At 41.2% G+C, this 19230-nt stretch overlaps 1 protein-coding gene across 1 annotated transcript; it reads left to right on the top strand.

Annotated features, from left to right (window-relative positions):
* Window positions 1–2065: 2065 nt before the first annotated feature.
* and2 (actinodin2) lies at window positions 2066–18225 on the top strand (the record flags this gene model as incomplete). Its single annotated transcript, XM_083907804.1, has 12 exons — window positions 2066–2294; window positions 2760–2812; window positions 4066–4157; window positions 12661–12745; window positions 12865–13036; window positions 13708–13720; window positions 14687–14778; window positions 15560–15650; window positions 15822–15889; window positions 16148–16302; window positions 16747–17604; window positions 17827–18225. The coding sequence occupies 12 exons, from the start codon at window positions 2066–2068 to the stop codon at window positions 18223–18225; spliced, it is 2307 nt and encodes a 768-aa protein (XP_083763930.1).
* Between the last annotated feature and the right edge of the window lie 1005 nt (window positions 18226–19230).

Below are 19230 nucleotides of genomic sequence, written 5' to 3'. Positions count from 1 at the left end.
TTTGGTAGCTCTATGGAGTTTAAAAATATGTTTATAACTGTACTAGATGAGTTATTGTTTGATGAATATAAGTTTTTATAGAAATCTCTAAAAAATTTATTTATTTCTTCCGGTGCATGGGTTAATTTACCTTCTGAGTCTTTAATGGAATGAATAGTTGTTTTTTCTTTATTTAGTTTAAGTTGGTTTGTTAGGTATCTACTGGATTTATTGCTATGTTAAAAATTTTCCAAGCGTAATCTCTCCAGTTGGAACTGTGTTTAGCTTTGTGTTATTTTGTTTAAAGGGACACTGTGTAGTATGTATGGGTTTATATGACCCAAAATCCAAGTTTTTATACATATTATGTGCTCCTGCATTGTCTAGTCGCTGTATAATAGTTTTTGTTTCATTATCGTAGTTTTTCAAAAAGTCATGTAAAATAACATGGTCGCGAGGCACTGCACTGCTCCTCATTATTAAAACATTGTTTTGACAATGTTTAAAAATAGCTTCTTCACGACTCCCCGCCTCAGTCCCTTTTATGACTTTGACCCGGAGTCAGACCCAGAGTCAGAAGACACTGTCGCTCGTGAAACACCTCCACAACGGACGTTATTCTTCTTCTGCGGTTCAATGTACGCAACCGGATGTGCCCGGACTAGTGCCCGGAGCAGGACGATCTGCTGTTTAGGAGAACCGATGTTTACATAACCGGACCGGGTTTTTTCAAAAAACAATAAAGAGCCTCAGATTAACCTGAGGTTTCAGGGTCAAAATAAAATAAAATCATCTCTCTCGCCCAGTCTCATTGTATTTACCGCTCTAGTTATATTAAACTACATGAGACCTTGGTTACATGTTAAAGAGGTAGGTTTTCAGTCTCACCTTAAAGGCAGAGACAGAGTCAGAGTGTCTGACTGAAATTGGGAGTTGGTTCCACAGGAGGGGAGCCTGGTAGCTAAATGTTCTACCACCAAGTTCAATTTGTCTCACTCCCATTTCTTCTTTTTGTATTTTGCAGGACTACTTAGAACCTTCTTAAGATCCAAATTAAAGAAGTGGATGCAATATCAAAATGCCAAGATTCTGCTAACTTTTATTTGAACAAATATGTGAAATATAGCCCTGGTGACACTTAGTCAACCTTGGATACTTTAAATATCCTCAGAGTGGGAATTTGGCACATATCTTCCATACAATTCTCACAGAATCAGAATCATCGCAGACTTTTTACTTTTCAGGCTTTATTGATTTTTTTTCTATGAAAAGTGTTGATTACATTTTCTATCTCAGACAGAGCCTCAGAGCTGTAATGATCCTCTTAAAGAATTCTTGTAATACAAGTGTCAAAGCAGGTTATTCATAGTCCACCGTGTAATTTATAGTGAACCGAGCTGTCTGTCATCATCAAATAGGAAATTGTCAGTCAGGGCGGATTCAATCTTTCAGCACATAATGTTTTTTAACCGTGGGCGTTGGTATACTGTTGCTTCAACAGCAGGTATCTTCTTTACTGGCCCCCAAACATTCCTTGTAACAGGCCCCCCTTTTAAAAACTGTGGTTTATAATGTAATGTGAGCTCGGTCTGGAGGCACTGCTACATCAAACAGCTTTAACTTCTTGCCACATGCAACACAGATTCCACACAGCCTTCTCAGCGGGCGCTCAGGGGTAGCACTTTCTATGAGGCTCATTTAGGATGTCAGCCTTTATTCTGCCCTCTGATAGAAAAGTGTGCCACTGAACTTAAGGCTCATTGAGGAAGTCTCAAGATGGCTGCTGCTGCAGGTCACTGCTCTGAGGCTCTCCACAATCCAAGTTAATTCCACCCTAAATCACCAGGATTTGACTTTATCTACTGGAAATAATCAATCAGAGTTAATGAACCATTAGTTTTGAAAAACAGTTGGATATTGGGAGTATTGTAAGTGAAGTAAAGACTTATAAAGCACATTGTGACTGTGATCACAGCAGCATAACAACCCAGATATTTGGATCTTTGAGAACATATCTGTGCATAAAAAGTCAATGGCAACAAGAAAAGCAGCCGAGAAGGGAGAAATATAGGCATCCTTAAAGTTTATGGCAGATAAGATCAGCAAAATTGCTACTCAACAACAAAGCATCCTGGCCTTCATGGAGGAGATACGTAACCTAAGAGAGACAGTTAATCTGAGAGACAAAAAGATTGAAGGACTCAAACAAAGGATCGAAACATTGGAACAACAAACTTGGAGTAAAGATGTCATTGTTACTGGATTAGAGACAAAGCATTGCACCTATGCAAGAGCTGCAGCTGGAGCAAATGAAGGTGAGGATGCTCCCCCAGAAGAATTGCAGTCTTTGGAACAACATGTTTTGCTGTACCTAAGCAGTAAATACATCAATCTGGATAAGAGCAACATCTCTGGCTGCTATGCAATTCCAAACAAGGATCGCAAAATGAAGCCATCCATAGTGGTCCAAGTGGTGACAGTCATTTATATTCAAATTATAGACCAATCTCATTATTATCCCAATTTTCAAAAATACTGGAAAAAAATTTTCTTAAAAGGCTTGATAGTTTCATCGAAAAAAATGCATGATATTAAGTGACAATCAATATGGATTCAGGAGCGGTTGATGGACCTCAATGGCAGTTATTAAATGAGTTGGTTATATAACATTAGACAAAACGTATTTTACTCTGGGTGTTGTCACGATCCACACTCTCACTACACAATCCTGCAGTATCCTGTGTTTTTTTCCTGCTGCTCTGTATGTTCTCTCTCTGCAGGAGGCGTGGCTGACCTACTTTCTCAGATGATGCTGGTGATCGTCTCCACCTGCGTGGCTCCACCCCACCTGCTCCCGATCATCAATCAGGAGTGTTCTTAACGCTGGTGACGCCCTGGGGCCTCATTTATAAACGTTGCGTACGCACAAAAGAAGGCGTACGCCACTCTCTACGCAAACCATGGGATTTATAAAAAGAGAACTTGACGGGAAAATGTGCGGTCCTCCACGCCAACTCTGACCCATGCGTACGCACATACCTGGGGTAAGGCGAAACTGCGCCACTGATGGCAGAAGAAAGAAACGGGAGAAATGTGTGAAACTGATCGTGTAAAATAAATTATAAGTTATATTACCTCTCATATATGAACAGTTTATTTGCAAGAAATGGATAAAAACAACTACATTTCTACAACGAACAAACAAGCTAACTCCCTGGAGTGCACACGGGAAACATAATGATTTAGGACAATAGTAAGACAACAGTAGGGCAAATTATGTATTCACTGATATCAGGGTAATTCTAACAAGTGTAGCAGATACCTAATCGACGGGCATATAAAGGCAGGTACTCACAATGCGTCATGGCGCACAATGATTTGGCACTGTTAGAGGATGTGTCAAACGGAAGGCTACGGAGGGAGCGGAACTTCCGAGACGAGCTAGATCCACTGGCCAACAGTGATGAGTGGCTGATGAGCCGTTTCCGACTCCCACGAGCTGTCCTCTTGGATCTGTGTGCGGCATTGGGCCCATCCTTAGAGAGGAGCACCCGCAGAAACCACGCCGTGCCAGTCCCGCTCCAAGTGCTCACAACACTCGGGTTTCTGGCGACAGGTGTTGTGCCAATGTTGGTATCCCCGACAGAAAGTGTTCACCCTGGCCACGGAGGCGGAGGCAGAGAAACATTGGTGCGCTTGCTTTCACCCAAGTAAATTAAAACTAAAAATTGCATTGTTTAATGATTTATTTTATGTGTACTTCACATACTAGTCTATAACCTCTGGTATTATTAACAGCTTTCTTCTATTCTAGCCAAAAATATGGGGGGATACAAATTATGGCAGACAGGTAAACAGTCTGAATTAATGTGTTTCCCCCCATATCTTTGCCAGACGTTATAGAGTAGTATGTGAAGTATACATAAAATACATCATTAAACAATGCAATTGTTTTAATTTACTTGGGTGAAAGCAAGCGCACCACTGTTTCTCCGCCTCCGCGGCAACACTTTCTGTCGGGGATACCTACATTGGCGCGACACCTGCATGGGTGTCCCCCTAAACCTCCGTCACCTCTCCACTCAGGAGGGATTCCCCGATGATCCCCACCAGTTTTTCATCCAGCGGGGTGAGCTCCGGTTGGCCTGTTCCTCGCCCGTGGCACAGACGCTCTGCCTGTGTGACTCCAGGCGCTTTTTTGCGTCTACTTTAATGTCTGATCACTTTTTTTTCACCTCGGCCACACTCCGACCTTCTGATGAAACAGCATTGACATTATCCGCCACATGCTGCCACTCTAGAACACCAAACAATAAAGCCTTCCTCTTCTCCACCTCCCCGACAAGTATTTCCACCTCGTGAAATTACGTTATTTGGCCTTTCTCTCCGATTTCGGCATGATTTCAGTCATGAATCAATATTTATGAGGGGCGTTTCTCTGAATATTTATCGGCAAATATGGGCGTGGTATGACCCGCAAACAGGTGCGCCACATTTAGAGTGGATTGTGATTTATAAAGGGAAATCAGCGTAGGACGTGCGTGCGCACTGTTTTATAAATCAGGATATTTTTGTGCGTAAGCGCTTTCTGTGCTTCGTGCGTACGCCGATTTTGACGTCGGTCCTACGCACAGTTTTATAAATGAGGCCCCTGCTCACCAGCGTCAGTTCGTTGTTTCGCACCAGCCGGTAAAGTTGCACACATACCTCGCTACTAGATGTAAAGAAACCGCGACTCCCTGGAAGAACACTTACCCACTCTGTTCTTCAGGGGCCTCGTGTACAAAGACTTGCGTGGATTTCCTACTAAATCTTGGCGTACGCCAAAACCCAGAAACTGTCGTACGCACAAATAAATTCAAATGTATCATAGTGTGCGTATGCATGGATCCAAGCACGTTCCCTTTGTACATCCCAAATCAACGTGGAATTGAGCGCACATGCAGAGGTGCCAAACTCCTCCCTGTCCACGCCCCATTTACATATGCAAATCAATTTAAGTAGGCCCTGCAGTTCACCTCTTTGATCAAATAACGCAATAAACAAAGGAAAGTAAAGGAATTTCACACAGTCTGAGCTAGAGATTCTAGTGAATGAATGAAAACTCGCAGTGATATTGTGTTTAGTACCCTGTCAACAGGGATAAATATGACAAAAAAGACGCGAGTGGGAGCATGTGCGTGAGTCTGTAAATGCCGTGGGATCCGAGCAGCGGACACGCACACACACACAGATTATAAAGAAATGGTCAGATCTCAAGGTGGAGGTGAAGCGGAGGGTTTCTATTCACCGCCGAAGCAAAGTGACCGCAACAGGTCATGCAATCAGCTGCTCACACATCGCTCATGTGTAAAGTTGGCAGGATATTAAACACTTTGACTCATGTTTAATTTTTTTTATTTATTTCTCACTATTAATGATCATCCACGCCCACTTTTAATGACATGAATACTGAACACAGGGAGGCGATCAGGGGCTTGTTAGATAGCTCTGTAGCTCTAATTTCACCAGCAGAAAATAAACAAATGTCCAAATCTACATCATGCTCATTTTTTTCTGTCAGTCACACAAATAAAACTGCTGTGACTGTGTTTTTGCTCACGTGTGTTATATCCCATGCTGCTGAGAAATACCCAGTCAGTGATTGTGAGCTGAATCGCAACCCGTTCAGTCGTATTTCTATTCAGTTATTGTGTCAGATGTAGTCTGTCCTCTGGTCATGCAGGAAGTTGAGGAGGAACTATGAAGTAATTGAAAACGCTGTGCATGATATCAAACTGAGATTTGAGTAGTACCAGAACTGTAATGTGCCATAAATGTGAAATTGTCACTGGGATCGGTTTAGAAAATTGTTGCAATAAAATATTGGAATTTCCTGCGAAATCTTGTATCATTTTAGGGATTTACTCAATGCCTGTTTTCAAAAAGCCTCCTACTGTTTTATGTACTATGTGGGGAGCTACTTTTTAAAGATGGCAAAGTTTCAGTACCTGAATCACAATGAGAACAAATTTGTGCAAAATTCACAGCCATATAAAACCTAATATCATTTTGAACTGCTAACCAAATCATTTCCAAGAGATGTATAGTAAATTCATTTCAACTAGTAAAACGATCGAATACATAACCAGAAAACCTATTGAGAAACTGCACTTCAAGGCAAAAACATTGACACAGCTCATATTTGAAGGTGCTCCATCCTCCATTGTGTCAGTGTAAAAAAGGCTTTAATTAGCCTCAAAATATTGTGTTCCATCATGTGCTGTTTTGTCTGTGATTGTGTATGTTTGATGACATGTTTGAAAACAGCACACATAAAGGACCGGCACACACAGAAAATTCCTATAAGCAGGAATGTAGACTGAATGCAGACTGTTCAACACCAAGTGAACCACGTTGTCAAACACAGTTGATTTGAAGTATGAGTTTAGGATTTATGTAGTTTATGACATTTTTAAACTTCTTATTGTGCAAGCTGTGCACTTACACATGTAGTGCTATGTCTTCCTCGTGTGTGTTTGTGAGTTTAGTTGGCTCTTGCTGCTGGTAGATCCTAAAACAGGGGTCTGCAAACTTTACTATTAAAAGAGGCCCCTCTCAGCAAATAAAATTTACCTGGAGCTGCAAAAGCTAGTTGATCCTTTAAATGAATATAACACAGCAGGGTACAATGTTTTATATATAGTTTTCCTTTGGCGCCTCCCTCTCTATGGGTCACCACAGTGGATGATCTTTCCTGACACAACCCACCCATATATTAGCTATGGGCTGCCCCATTTTATATATAGTAGGTCTATGCTGCTTTAAGGTGTGCATTGACCATAAATTTCCCACAATGCATGGCGATTGCGCAAAGTGATGGCATCCTGCCACACAGTGTATCATTGTATATGCATCATGCGAAGAGTAAAATTGAGATTGAGACTGTGATCGCAGCAGAATGTGTTCACAAAAGCCACAACCGAAAAACTATGTTGCAGTGAAAGCTAGCTTTATTGTGGCTGAAGAAATCACCCGTGCTTCAAAGTCTTTTTCTGAGGGTGCGTTTTTGAATCAGTGCATGCTGAAGGTGTTTGAGCAGGTCTGCCCCGACCAGATACAGAATCCTAAAGGTCACATAGAGTGGTCCTGTTGCACATAAATGTTAGTTATGGAGGTCTACTTACATATATTAACTTGTTTTTATGGTCAAAAACCTCCTAGTTGCTGTGAACTAGCCGATAGAAATCCATGCACTGCTCCTCATTATCAAAACATTGTTTTAACAGTGTTTAAAAATAGCTTCTTCACGACTCCCCGCCGCAGTCCCTTTTATGACTTTAAACCGGAGTCAGACCCAGAGTCAGAAGACACTGTTGCTCGTGAAACACCTCCACAACAGACGTTATTCTTCTTCTGCGGTTCAATGTACGTAACCGGATGTGCCCGGACTACGATCGGTTGTTCAGGAGAACCGCTGTTTACTATTACGGGATTTTCAGTGATCTCGTTGAGCCCCGAGATTACAATAAAACACAACGTTCTCAGCAACTAGACCGGAAGTTCAGCAATAGGAACTTCCGGTCTAGTTCCGCCTTTATACTGTTAGTTTGTCAAGAAACACCATCGCCGACCGGGTTACATCTATAATGCATCATATTTGTAACTTGAATAAGTAATAAATGATGTGATGATGTGGCCTTCAATGAAAATTAGTTTGACACCCCTGGGGTCCGTTTCACAAAGCAGGTTTAGGGAAAACTCTGTCTGTTAACCCTGAAATGAGGGAAACTCTGAGTTTTCCGTTTCACAAAGGGAGGTAAGCCAAACCACAGAAAGAGGAGTAACTCTAGCCTGTTTCACAGAGAGCTGTAACTTAAGCTCTCGGTCAGTTACCATGGTAACATGCTCTATGAACCTAACAAACCTGCAGTTTCTCTCTGTCTCCGCCCTCTTTCAGACACACACGGAATTTGATTTCCTCATTCAGTCAGCAGGCGAGTTTTGAAGTCTGGTCTACATTAGAAGTTATATTAGGTGGCGACTATTTTCACTACCATGTCCTTTTGTCAGTGATCCCGTGGATGAAGGTGCAGCATTACTGCGCAGAGAATTAAATATTCGTCTGTAGATGATCATCAGACCGCACATAGATTTCCAGACACTGATCTTTTTGAGCGGTACCGTTTTACATCACAGTTCATCATTTACATTCACAACCTAATCCGTCCTTACAACAGAAGTCATGCTCTCACATCCCAGCAGATATTGTGTGTTGCGCTGCGTTATTTTTGCAAACGGGAGTTTTTTTATACGTCAGAGATGCAGAGCACTTGAACGTGATATAGATGAGAAGTCGTTTATGTGTGAAAACATCATTATGTTGGGAATAAATCAACTGTACAGTCAAACAGCCACTTCATATTTACTTTACAATGTAAAACATGATCAAAATGAGGTAATCCCATGAGATTATGCCGAGGTCTTACCTGTTTGAACAATGTTTTTATGTTTCATCTTAAACTGCTGCCAAGTGCGCTTCTCCCCCACGGGATTGCACCTAAATGAAATAAATTAATAGTCTACAACTCAAGCAGTTTCCCCCTGTAATATTATTGTGATTGTAAAGGACGACACGTACGCAGTGACCCAAGCAACAATGTTCTCCCTCTTTTGCTGTTGTGTTACACTTCCTTCTAAAAACATTCTCAAACTCACTGTATGACCGTATTAATATTTTCCAACTCCAGTGGGTGAAGAACGTCGCCCTCTGCTTCCCCGTTGCCATGGTGACTCGTCGAAACGGGGCTCCATTGATGCTGTCTTAATAGACTTGTGGTGCACGCGCTTAACTCCAGGTGAAACTACTCTGAGTTGATCAAACAAACTCAAATCAGCTGTTCTGAAACCAAAAACTCAGAGTTTCCTATTTCAGAGTATATCAACTCAGAGTTCAGGGTTAGACTCAGAGTTTGTTGAACCTGCTTTGTGAAACGGACCCCTGGTCTAGTCTGTCAGTGTTAAAACATTGAAAATCGGTTACAAACCTTGTTGTGTCTGTGGTCTCTCAACTGTATGCAATCTAGTTAGATTTGAAAATCCTTCAGTGTAGGGCGTGGCTAAGAGAAGCATCTAACAAGATGCTCTTATATGTCTTTACATCTGCAAACACACGATCAAAACTAAATGCGAACTGCTGCTGTTGCCACGTTGTGATAGAAGGTGAAAATATTTACATTTAAGAAGCTGAACCCTCTCCCAGCTGATACATTGTTTACCAAAATCGTTGACATTTTATTCTGTAATTGATTAATAATCAATTGCATTAAAAAATAAAAACATCAAAAAAATTTTTTTTTAAATTTAAATCTAAAAAAGGTGCTGCAGATGAATTGAGTTTACTACACTACAGGGCAGACATTGAAGTATATATTTGTCCTCCTATTTACTGAAATAAATAAATATTCAAAGTTCAGTGGTTTACCTGCAGTGGAGGATGTGGCGCATATTATCTAGCATGTTCATACAGTTCTCCTGCTGACCTCTGACCTCACAAACTGGCAGAACCCCAGGAAGGAGTGCATTCCTAGATCCTTTTATTTTTTTATCACCCTGCACCTCCGACTCACCACCACTTCATGAGAAAATACCTGGCTTTGCAGAAACATAAGAAATATAGCTTCAGTGTTGTCGTCCAACTGTTATGTCACTTTAGTGTAATAACTGTGTTTTTTATTTTTCTCCCACAGATTTTGAATATCTGTTCGATGACGAGGACATACAGTGAAAGATTAACCTGTCTCCAGAGCAGTGATGGATGATATCCACACGACTCCATGGCACATTTTTCTGTGGAAAGCAAACCAGACATTTACCATCTAATAACATACAATTTTCTTTCATAGTTGTCCTAGTTTCAGGCATTTCAAAAAAAAAAGCATCCTTAAAAAGTTGTCAGCAGCTCCAGATGTTCTGAAATTCTCAAGAGCCCAAGGAATCTTTCAGATTTGGTATGTCAAAATTATGAGCTTGTATCTCGCTCATGTCTTTGACTGCTTTTCAACTGGATTGTAGGTTCCAGTGTGCGCGAGAACACCTGTTTCAGAGACGTAATTATACATATGATGGGCAGAGGCTCCATATGCTGCCGCTCTTTAAGACACTGCAGATGGTATATGTGAAGTGATGGTCTGCTGAGATTGTTTACATTATTTGAATGACACTGCGAGAGTCACATACTGTATGTTCTCTGTGTTCTGTTATACAGTGTTTCCTGTTACATCTTGAATTTGTACATATGTTCACATTGTATTTGTGATGGGAGGGACACTGGTCCAAACTCAATAAATAGCACTGTATATTTCACTTTGTATTCCTGTGCCTTTTATTTATAGGCTGCTTTCCTAGATTCTCAAAATTACTTTAAAGTCTAATTTGTTATTTAGAGGTATTCAACATGCTCAGAAAAAACGGGAAATGTTATTATGTTCACATCGGGACAGATAATGGAGGATAAAGTGGTTGAAAATGAATGGATGAAAGTGATTCTTAGTTGATGTCATCATCCAAGGCTCTTAAAAACTTTTGTTTGAACTTCCTCATGCAGATTTTTGCTTTTACTATCATACTCTCTCACAAACAGTACTTAAGCCATGTACATTTACTATCATACTCTCTTTCACGCTCTTATGGATGCAACATGATACAACATGATAGTGAATGTATGAGACAATGATATACAGTGTATGCGAGTATACTAGTATACTTACTAGTTTGAGAGAGTTTGATTGAAACGGAAGTCAACTTCATCTTCGTAGTCATCATCATCTAAAGCAGGGGTCTCGAACTCAATTTGCCTGTGGGCTGCATGAGTTAGAGTCTGGGTGAGGCTGGGCCTAACATGGGGCATTCTGAGGCTTTTTGAAAGACCATTATGGTGACTCATGAAGTAAGTGGAGAAAAATAGGAAAAAACTAAATTAATTATTAGGCCAATTCTGTAACATTGTATTTTAATTTAATTTTGTTGTTATGACTGGGACTGTGTGTACTTACAAAACTAAAGTCAAGGCATTGCAATTCTAGAGGGTGCCCCTCATCTGGTTTTTTTTGCACTGCCCCTGCTGACTCTACTCCTCTCTCTCCTGCATTGTGCACAGCTCCAAGCGGCTCTGGTGTCCAGCGCAGAATGGATAATTTCTCTATGCGCAGTTTTATGCACACATCCATATATGACACATACATAATGATCTCTATGATGAGTTTAAATCAAAATCATGATTAAAATTCAATTAATCGTCCAGCCCTAGTTTAGACCCCCCTCAAATTTTGCCTTTGAGGCTTTCAGGGGGTCTCGAGTTTTAATCAGTATTTCGCACAGTGGGTACGACCCCTCTTTGAACCACAAACTGCAGACCAAGGTAAACCCATAGCAGTACAAACACGCATTTTTCCTATGGATATCTATATTTAATTTATTCGGATATACCACAAGAAATGAATGTGTGTCATATATTTACAAAAAGTATTTTTGTTTATGGATTTCTCAGATGATTATGCTTCAGCGGGGTGTAGAACTATGTGCGTAACTGCAGCCATTTGTGCGCACCGCTGTGCCAGTTAACACCTGCCTTTCAAAGGTGCTAATTATAGATGCAAAAATAAACACCACAATCAGTTTCAGGTTTGATCAATCACTTTGCATGTGCTAAAATAACATATTTCTCCTCCCAGCACACGCGAAATTGCATGTAAATGTCCCACATTGCATATGCATTAAGACAAGACCGCTAAATGGGTTGCGAGTGCTATTTTGCCCGTCTGCTGAAAGGGGACCGTATCTATGTTCCCCAGGTCCTATGTTCCCCGCTTTTTATGTGACCGGGGAACATAGGACCTTTTCTCTAAAAAAGGGTCCTATGCTCCCCGCTGTTCACCCAAAGGGTCCTATGTTCCCCGCTTTGTATGTGATCGGGGAACATAGGACCCTTTACCCTTAAAAGGGTCCTATGTTCCCCGCTTTCACCCAAAAGGACCCGGGGAACATAGGACCCTACCCCTTACCCTTACCCTTACTCTAACCCTAACCCTAACCCCAACCCCAACCCCAACCCTAGCCCTAACCCTAACCCTAACCCTAACCCTAACCCTACCCTAACCCTTTACCCTGGAGCTCCACACCCAGGCTTCCACAAAGTGGGGAACATAGGACCTTTTTTGGGAAAACGGGGAACATCGGACTCTTTTAAAAAAAAAGTCTGATGCCCCCTGATCGGGGAACATAGGACCTGGGGAACATAGGTACAACCCCGAGTGAAAGGACAAGAGGTAGGTGAGGTATATTTTGTATTATACTGCACTGCAGACACGGCATAATTCAAGATAAAGATAAACTAACAAACTTTGAATTATAGTTAGATGAAGGGTAGAGTTATATCCTGTCAGCTAGGGGGTTATTGATAAACAGTCGATGTGTCTTCTGTGTCTTTTAAGGAAAACTACTCTTAAAACCAAAGATCAATATTGCCGGTTCAATTCTAAAACCTTTATACAAGAATTATGAAAATAACCTCCATTTTAAAGTCCCTCCAATCTGTACGCTAAGGTTTGTCTCAGTAAAAAGGTTTATGTAATGACCTTGTAGTTATAGTCATGCTCCATGTGACTATATACAGTACACATTCAGCATGTTGCTCTGATGCAGGCTGTCAGGCTCTGCAGGCTACGTGGCACCATCCAGTGTTGGTGTGCTGGTCCTCACGGTTCTGGCTTCTACAGCAGCAGCTGCAGTTTGCTTCATTAGTGTCTTGTTTTATGGAGCCTTGTTCTAACTGTATAATTGGAAAATGCTCTCTTTTAAATCATTGGCCTGAAAAGATTTTAATGAAGTTGTTTTCCTCTCACACAGCTGAGCGACAGTAAACTCGCAGCCGGTGTCAGCGCTCTGGCATCACAGGCTCACACCCAGTTTATCAACATTATCAAACATGCCAGTGCAACTGCTGCCTGGGTGTTTCATCACTGGAGTGAAAGGAATTGTGTTCCTGTAGTCCTGGAAGATACTGCTCAGACATCTGTCAGTACACTGATGCAACACAGCTAACATTGCAGAGGGAGCTTTTATACTCCAGTCTCTAAACATCAGGTGATGCACAAGATTACAAAAAACAAACAAAACAAATGTTATAGGCATTGTTTCTTTCCAGTTGGAGAGAAAGTTATTTGCTTGTCTTTATTTAATGCTACATTCTCTTTATACATGCTTTTTCTTGTGTATCGTCAGAAAACTATAAATATCATGCTCTCTTTTCTTTTCTTTTCTTTTAATTTGTATATCCTTGCTTCCTCTGCGGCAGCTGCTTCTTTATGCATATGTGCCTCCTGAAAAAGAGGCCTCCTGTTGTGTGGATTTAATAGCTCCACACCCACTGAGCCATTTATGTAAATTTCGAATCTGAAAATCAACTAGTGGCTTAGACACAGTGTCACCTCGTACGATGACCCCCAAATTCCAAACCTCTGAGGAAAGAAACCTGGCGCTAAATAGCACCTTGTTAATGTTCTTCCACTGAGAGCAGTCGTGCTGCTCCCCTCTCCTAATTATAGGACCCCTATTGGTTGGATCTATGGCAGTGCAGGAGCCAATCACTGACGGCTTAACAGCACGCCAGAGCTGTACGACATGCCCTTTTATGTTTAATGATCAAGGGTGCCCCTTAAAAATGTTTCCCTGCTCTTCTGTCCTGTACAGGGGGAGTAGAGAGGTAAACACTTTAGACAGCTTCAGAACACAGTGAGAGCTGCTGCACCCAGAGGTGATCTCAGGAGGCCACAACACCAGCACCTTTGCAGGTAAGGACAGATGTCAACGCTGCATGTGCTAAAGTTTATGCTTTCATTGATTAGAGCGACAGCAAATCTCTACAGCTTTCTGGATGAAGGTGCTCTAGATAAAAGCTTTCTCTTTGGCAGTGGCGGATCTAGAAAATTCTACATGGGGTGGCAAAGCAGGGGCAAGAGGTCTTGGCAGGGTGGCGTGGGATGGCGCAAGAATACCCACATTTAATATGGATTTAACATAACAAACATAAAAATACTTTAAAACTAATTACTGTTTTATCATGAACAACAGGAACAAGCCCAGTGCATCTCTTAAAAAGTAAAAGTATTATAGCAAAAATTAAAATCTAAAATAAAAAGTGCAATAAACAAAAATATTAAAAAAACCTATATAATGTATAACAAATCTAAAATCAGAAGATATTTATTACACACAACAGTTATGTTTAGACTACTTAATGCTATTGTATTTGTTATTTTCCCAGTTAGAAAAGTAAAGGATGTCACCTGGTTTAACTCATTGCAGTGATAGGTGACAGTAAGTGGTTTTATAGCAGGTCTACTGCTTAGCCAATCAAATCAATATGATCCTTCTAGCTGCAACTGTGTAGTGTAGTGTATTTACAATTATTGACTTTTGGTCAATTTATTGTTTGTTTCACTACTTTGAAAAGCTTGTGGACATAGTGGCGGATGTTTTTACAAGTTAAGTTTTTGAAACACAAAAGTTAGGGTGGCATCTGCCCCCCCCTTGTGCCCCCTCCGTAGCTCCGCCCCTGCTCTTTGGTCTTTGTGAACTATCCACAGAGACACAAAAAACAATAAACTGGAGTTGAATACAGTTTTGTTACACCGTCACTGAATATTTTTTCTGTCTTTCTTCCATGCAGGAAGCACATACGACTGAAAATGGCACGTGTTCGAAAACCGTCGTTGTCTCTGATCCACACTGGAATGCTCTTAGCGATCGTTCTGCTTCCAGGTGAGACTCCAGTTAGACACTTGATCTGACTTCAAATTTGTGTCATTTACGTCGGTCCCACTAGCAAAAGAGATTCTTATCTCAATGCCACTTGCAAGTAAAATAAAATAAATGAATAAAATCCAACTTTTATCAGATCTTTGACAGAAGTGTACACAGTATTGGCAGACAAAATATCACTCATAATATTACTATTTTTAATATACTATACTATATATACTATACTTAATATTACTACCACTAGTTTGACTACTTTATAGTTCTACCTTATCACTATTCAGAAGAAAATATTTCATGTTTTACTCCATTATATTGATCTGACAGGTATTGTTGCTAGTTTCTCTGGTATTTTACTATTATATACGTTTTTATAAATTCTGACACACTGTATCACATTATAACAGTAAACAGTCATGGTAATATTGTCATCATAATTAAATACTGTGATGGCTGAACCTGCAGTTAGTGTATGGCTTGGATATGAAAGATTAGACTACAAAATGACATTGCTGTACTTTCTATGAAGTAAAAGAGCAGAATGCTTCCCCTGACTCCTTTGTCAAAAATATATTATGATGGATGGGCATATACAAGAGGAATATGGTTTTATGACCGTAGTATTTATTATAATCTTTGAAGCAGCCAATAAACTTCTGAAGAAAATCCCTTGGTGCAGCAACATATTCTCCACAGGAGGGGAAACTGACATGGCCCCCTTTTACATCTTCTGCTTTTACAGTGTATCGGTAATTGGTTTGTTTGAGCCCTCTCTCTTTTGTAGTTTTACAGGTTAACTTTAAAGTGGCCCCCATTAGTTGCATAAACCCCAGCGGTCTGTGTTGCGTGAGGAGGGTGTTAGCTGGAGGAGGAGGGTGAGGGTGTTTAATCTGCATGATGCAGCCTGTGGCTGGGGCACCAGGGCTCCAGCACCTGCCGCGTTTCACCCAGAGGCTTATTAGGGTTAGCTCAGCATTTTCCCCCTAATGTTGAGAGAAAGCTCAACATCTGGTTCGCCTCAACTGATGTCTCTGCTGCTGCTAAAGTGGCTGCTGCCTGTGTTTTACAGAGTTCCTGGGGGCCGTACCAGTGGAGCAGCCCAGGGAGGAAGAAGGTGAGGACCAGTGATGTGGCATGTACTGTAGGATACGCTGGCCTTAGAGATCATTTACATCATGCACTTTAAAAAGAAATGTATTCTTCTTATATTACAGTTACATTATATGATCTTTGGAGATAGTTTGTTGAATTAAATATGTGAGAAAAATGTCTAAAATATAAATACATAATACAATACACAAATGCGATTATCACATTTTAAAATGGCATGACAACCTAATTTAGGGCACTTTTTTTCCCCACATGTGACCAGTGTCTCATGATGTCAAAGCTGAGGCCATGGCCAACCTGAAGAAACTTGTTCGTAACAGAAGGAACCTCCCTGTCCTGGCTGTGCCACAGTTCAAACGCCTTCCTGACTTCTGGGGATGGTATAAGTACTTCATGGACTCCCACAACCAGGAGGGTGTAAGTAGAGTTTTATGTACCATGTACCAAATACCATCTTCTTTTAACAGTGATGCAATAATTTGCTTTTTAAAAGGAACTTTTGTGTTGAAGTTCTGATGCGCATTTATTGCGGGAATAAAAAAATAAAAAAACTGCCATATGATATGAGATTCCTTTTATTCTATGGTAATATTCTCTTGAATCAGATGATGCCTCCATTAACATATGAATATGCCATTATGCTATTAAAACAGTAATATTGTGCTCTAATACCAGTAAAAGCTCTGTCGTTTAGGAGGTAGGCAGTGCGATGTCGTCTTCCTCAGACTAATTATCTGAAAGTGCTCATCTAGCAAAAGCTTCATTTGAACACTTTTTTATTTTTAAACTGTGTAGCATGAGAATTACATTATGTCAGAGAAGATTTGCTAATTTTATCTCATTTACTTTCTTGTTCTTCAGGTTGAGGATCTGGATCGTCTGTACATGGCCTACCTGCAGAACAAGCACAGGTCAGAGGAGGGGCCTACCTTCAACCACTACCTTACACACCTCAGCGAAATCTACAAGTCCTGTGCCAATTCTGATGACCCAGAATGCATTTCAGAGTCCACCAGTAAGCCAAAGGCTTCAGTGGTGATGCCCTCCTCCATCAAGTCCGCTGTAGTCAGGATGTGCAATCCCTATGTCGACCCCTACTGCCTCTTTCCCCTTGTCTCTAAGGGTGCAGCCCCAGAGCCTGAGCCAGCTGCATCCAAGGTTCCAGCTCCCGTCTTCACTCCCATGCTGCCAATGCCCCTAAAGAGCCCGACTGGCTTCTACCACTATGCCCCTGTCCTGGAGCCCTTCCTGAGCACTGAGCAGAGAGGAGAGCTGCTGAGGATCTGCAACTCGGAAGATGTGGAGTGTCTGCAGTACCATCTGAGGGCAGCTTATGGGTATCGCCCTGCTTCTGGTCCTGCTCCATCCTACGCTGCCCTTAAATGTGACCCCAAGGACCCCTATTGCATGCCCCCCCTGGTCCAGAAGGCCCCAACTGGCTTCTACCACCTGGTGTACCCCAGCTGTGACCCATCAGATCCTCTGTGTGTGTCCAACGTCGCTGCTCCTGCTCCCCTTGCTGATAAAGAGCAACATTGCAATCCTCTGTTTGATGCCGACTGCAACCCTCTGACTGCCACCAAGCTGTCAGGCCTCACCAAGCCTGTCCTGGAGTACACCCCCAAAGGTGCACCCGCTCCTCCACCTGCTCCTCTGTCCTGTGACCCTCGCTATGATCCATACTGCATACTGCGCCCACCACAGATCCCTGCACACCAGGTCTGAATTACAAGTCCTGTTATTAGACTAGTTTAAAATTTTGACTAGCCTAATGTAATCTTGCTTGTGGAATTATTCTATTAACTGTCAAAATGTTTTCCCATTTGGTTTATTAAATGATGTCTTAAAAATAAACTTGGTGTTTCATAAGGTTTTCACTTGTTATCTCTGATCTGCTTTTCATCTGAACCAAAAACTCAAATCACCTGATCAATCAACCAGGTCCGCTACAAGCTCGGCATCCGTGGCAAGACCAGCGAGGGCCATGACTGCTATGTGCACTATGACAAAGACTGCACCCAGGTGAAATCTGCCTACGAGGCCAAGGCTGACATCAAGGCTCCAGTCAAGCCCTTCTGCCATCCATTTGACCCCAACTGCGGTAAATTTGCTTCACCCTCTGGCATTGAAGCTTCAAAGACTGGCGAGGGTGATATAATCCTGCCTGACCCCGACTGCGACCCAGAGATGGACTACAATTGCCGTCTTCGTCGCGCTAAGCCTGCTGCTGCTGCTGAGGAGAAAGCTGCTGACGAACCTGCTAAGGAGGGACCTGCTCCACAGTCTGCAGTTCCACGATTTGAAGACTTCCTCAAAGGCGTCATGAGTCAGCATAAGTAGATTTCAGTTATAACATGACAGCAGAATTAACTGCCTCTGCTATATAGAAATTGATAAAAGGTGGTAAATTGGTAGTTTGTTGGACTTTATGGATTCATTACAATTCTATCAAATCAGTTTCCCACACAATCTGAAGTTTTTTCAATTTGTTCTCTCTTTATTTTAAGGGGAAACTTATAAATGGGCCAACTAAACCAAACATTATGTGAAAGGTGTGGATTAAATACTTCATGTATTTATGTTGAAAAATATGTATAGATGTGTGATACAGTAGTTGTCTCTCTGTTGTAGAGCTGTCGCTGTTTCTAGAGTTATTCTGAGATTATTTAATGTTGTTTTCTTTTACTCCCAACATCACAATCATTCACCTGTTGTTCACCTGTAGTTTTTATGAAGTTCTGAATAATAAAAAAACGATGATTTGAGATGTCTTTGTTGAGGTTTAACGAGTCACACGCTGAACAGAGCACATCTGCTTGGCTTCCAAAACACAAGCCAATACTTAACTATGTATAAATATATAGATAGATAGATGGATCAATTCTCCTCACCTCAGGAATATTAGTAGTGACTTTATGACTATGCAGCTTCTATTGCTACTAAATCTCTCCCACACACACACATTCAGAGATCTCTGATTCCCCCTGTTTTTGTGCCGCTCCTGCTTTCAGATATATATATATATATATATAATATGCAGTGGTATGCAAAAGTTTTGGCACCACTTTAATATTTCATAATTTTCCTATAAGTCATTGGTTATTTGAATAAGTCAGTAAAAAAAAAATATATATATAGTTTAGGCACCACAAAAGAAACATTTTGTGCATCCTCCTTTTGCAGAAATAACAGCCTCTAAACACTTCCTATAGCTTCCAATTAGAGTCTGGATTCTGGCAGAAGGTATTTTGGACCATTCTTCTTTACAAAACATCTCCAGTTCAGTCAGGTTTGATGGTTTCCGAGCATGGACAGTCCGCTTTAAATCACACCACAAATTTTCAA

This window comes from Microchirus variegatus (genome assembly GCF_963457635.1).
Source record: "Microchirus variegatus genome assembly, chromosome: 21".
Taxonomy (NCBI): domain Eukaryota; kingdom Metazoa; phylum Chordata; class Actinopteri; order Pleuronectiformes; family Soleidae; genus Microchirus; species Microchirus variegatus.
The sequence above is the reverse complement of the archived record's forward strand: the minus strand, read 5'-3'. Positions and strand labels throughout refer to the sequence as shown.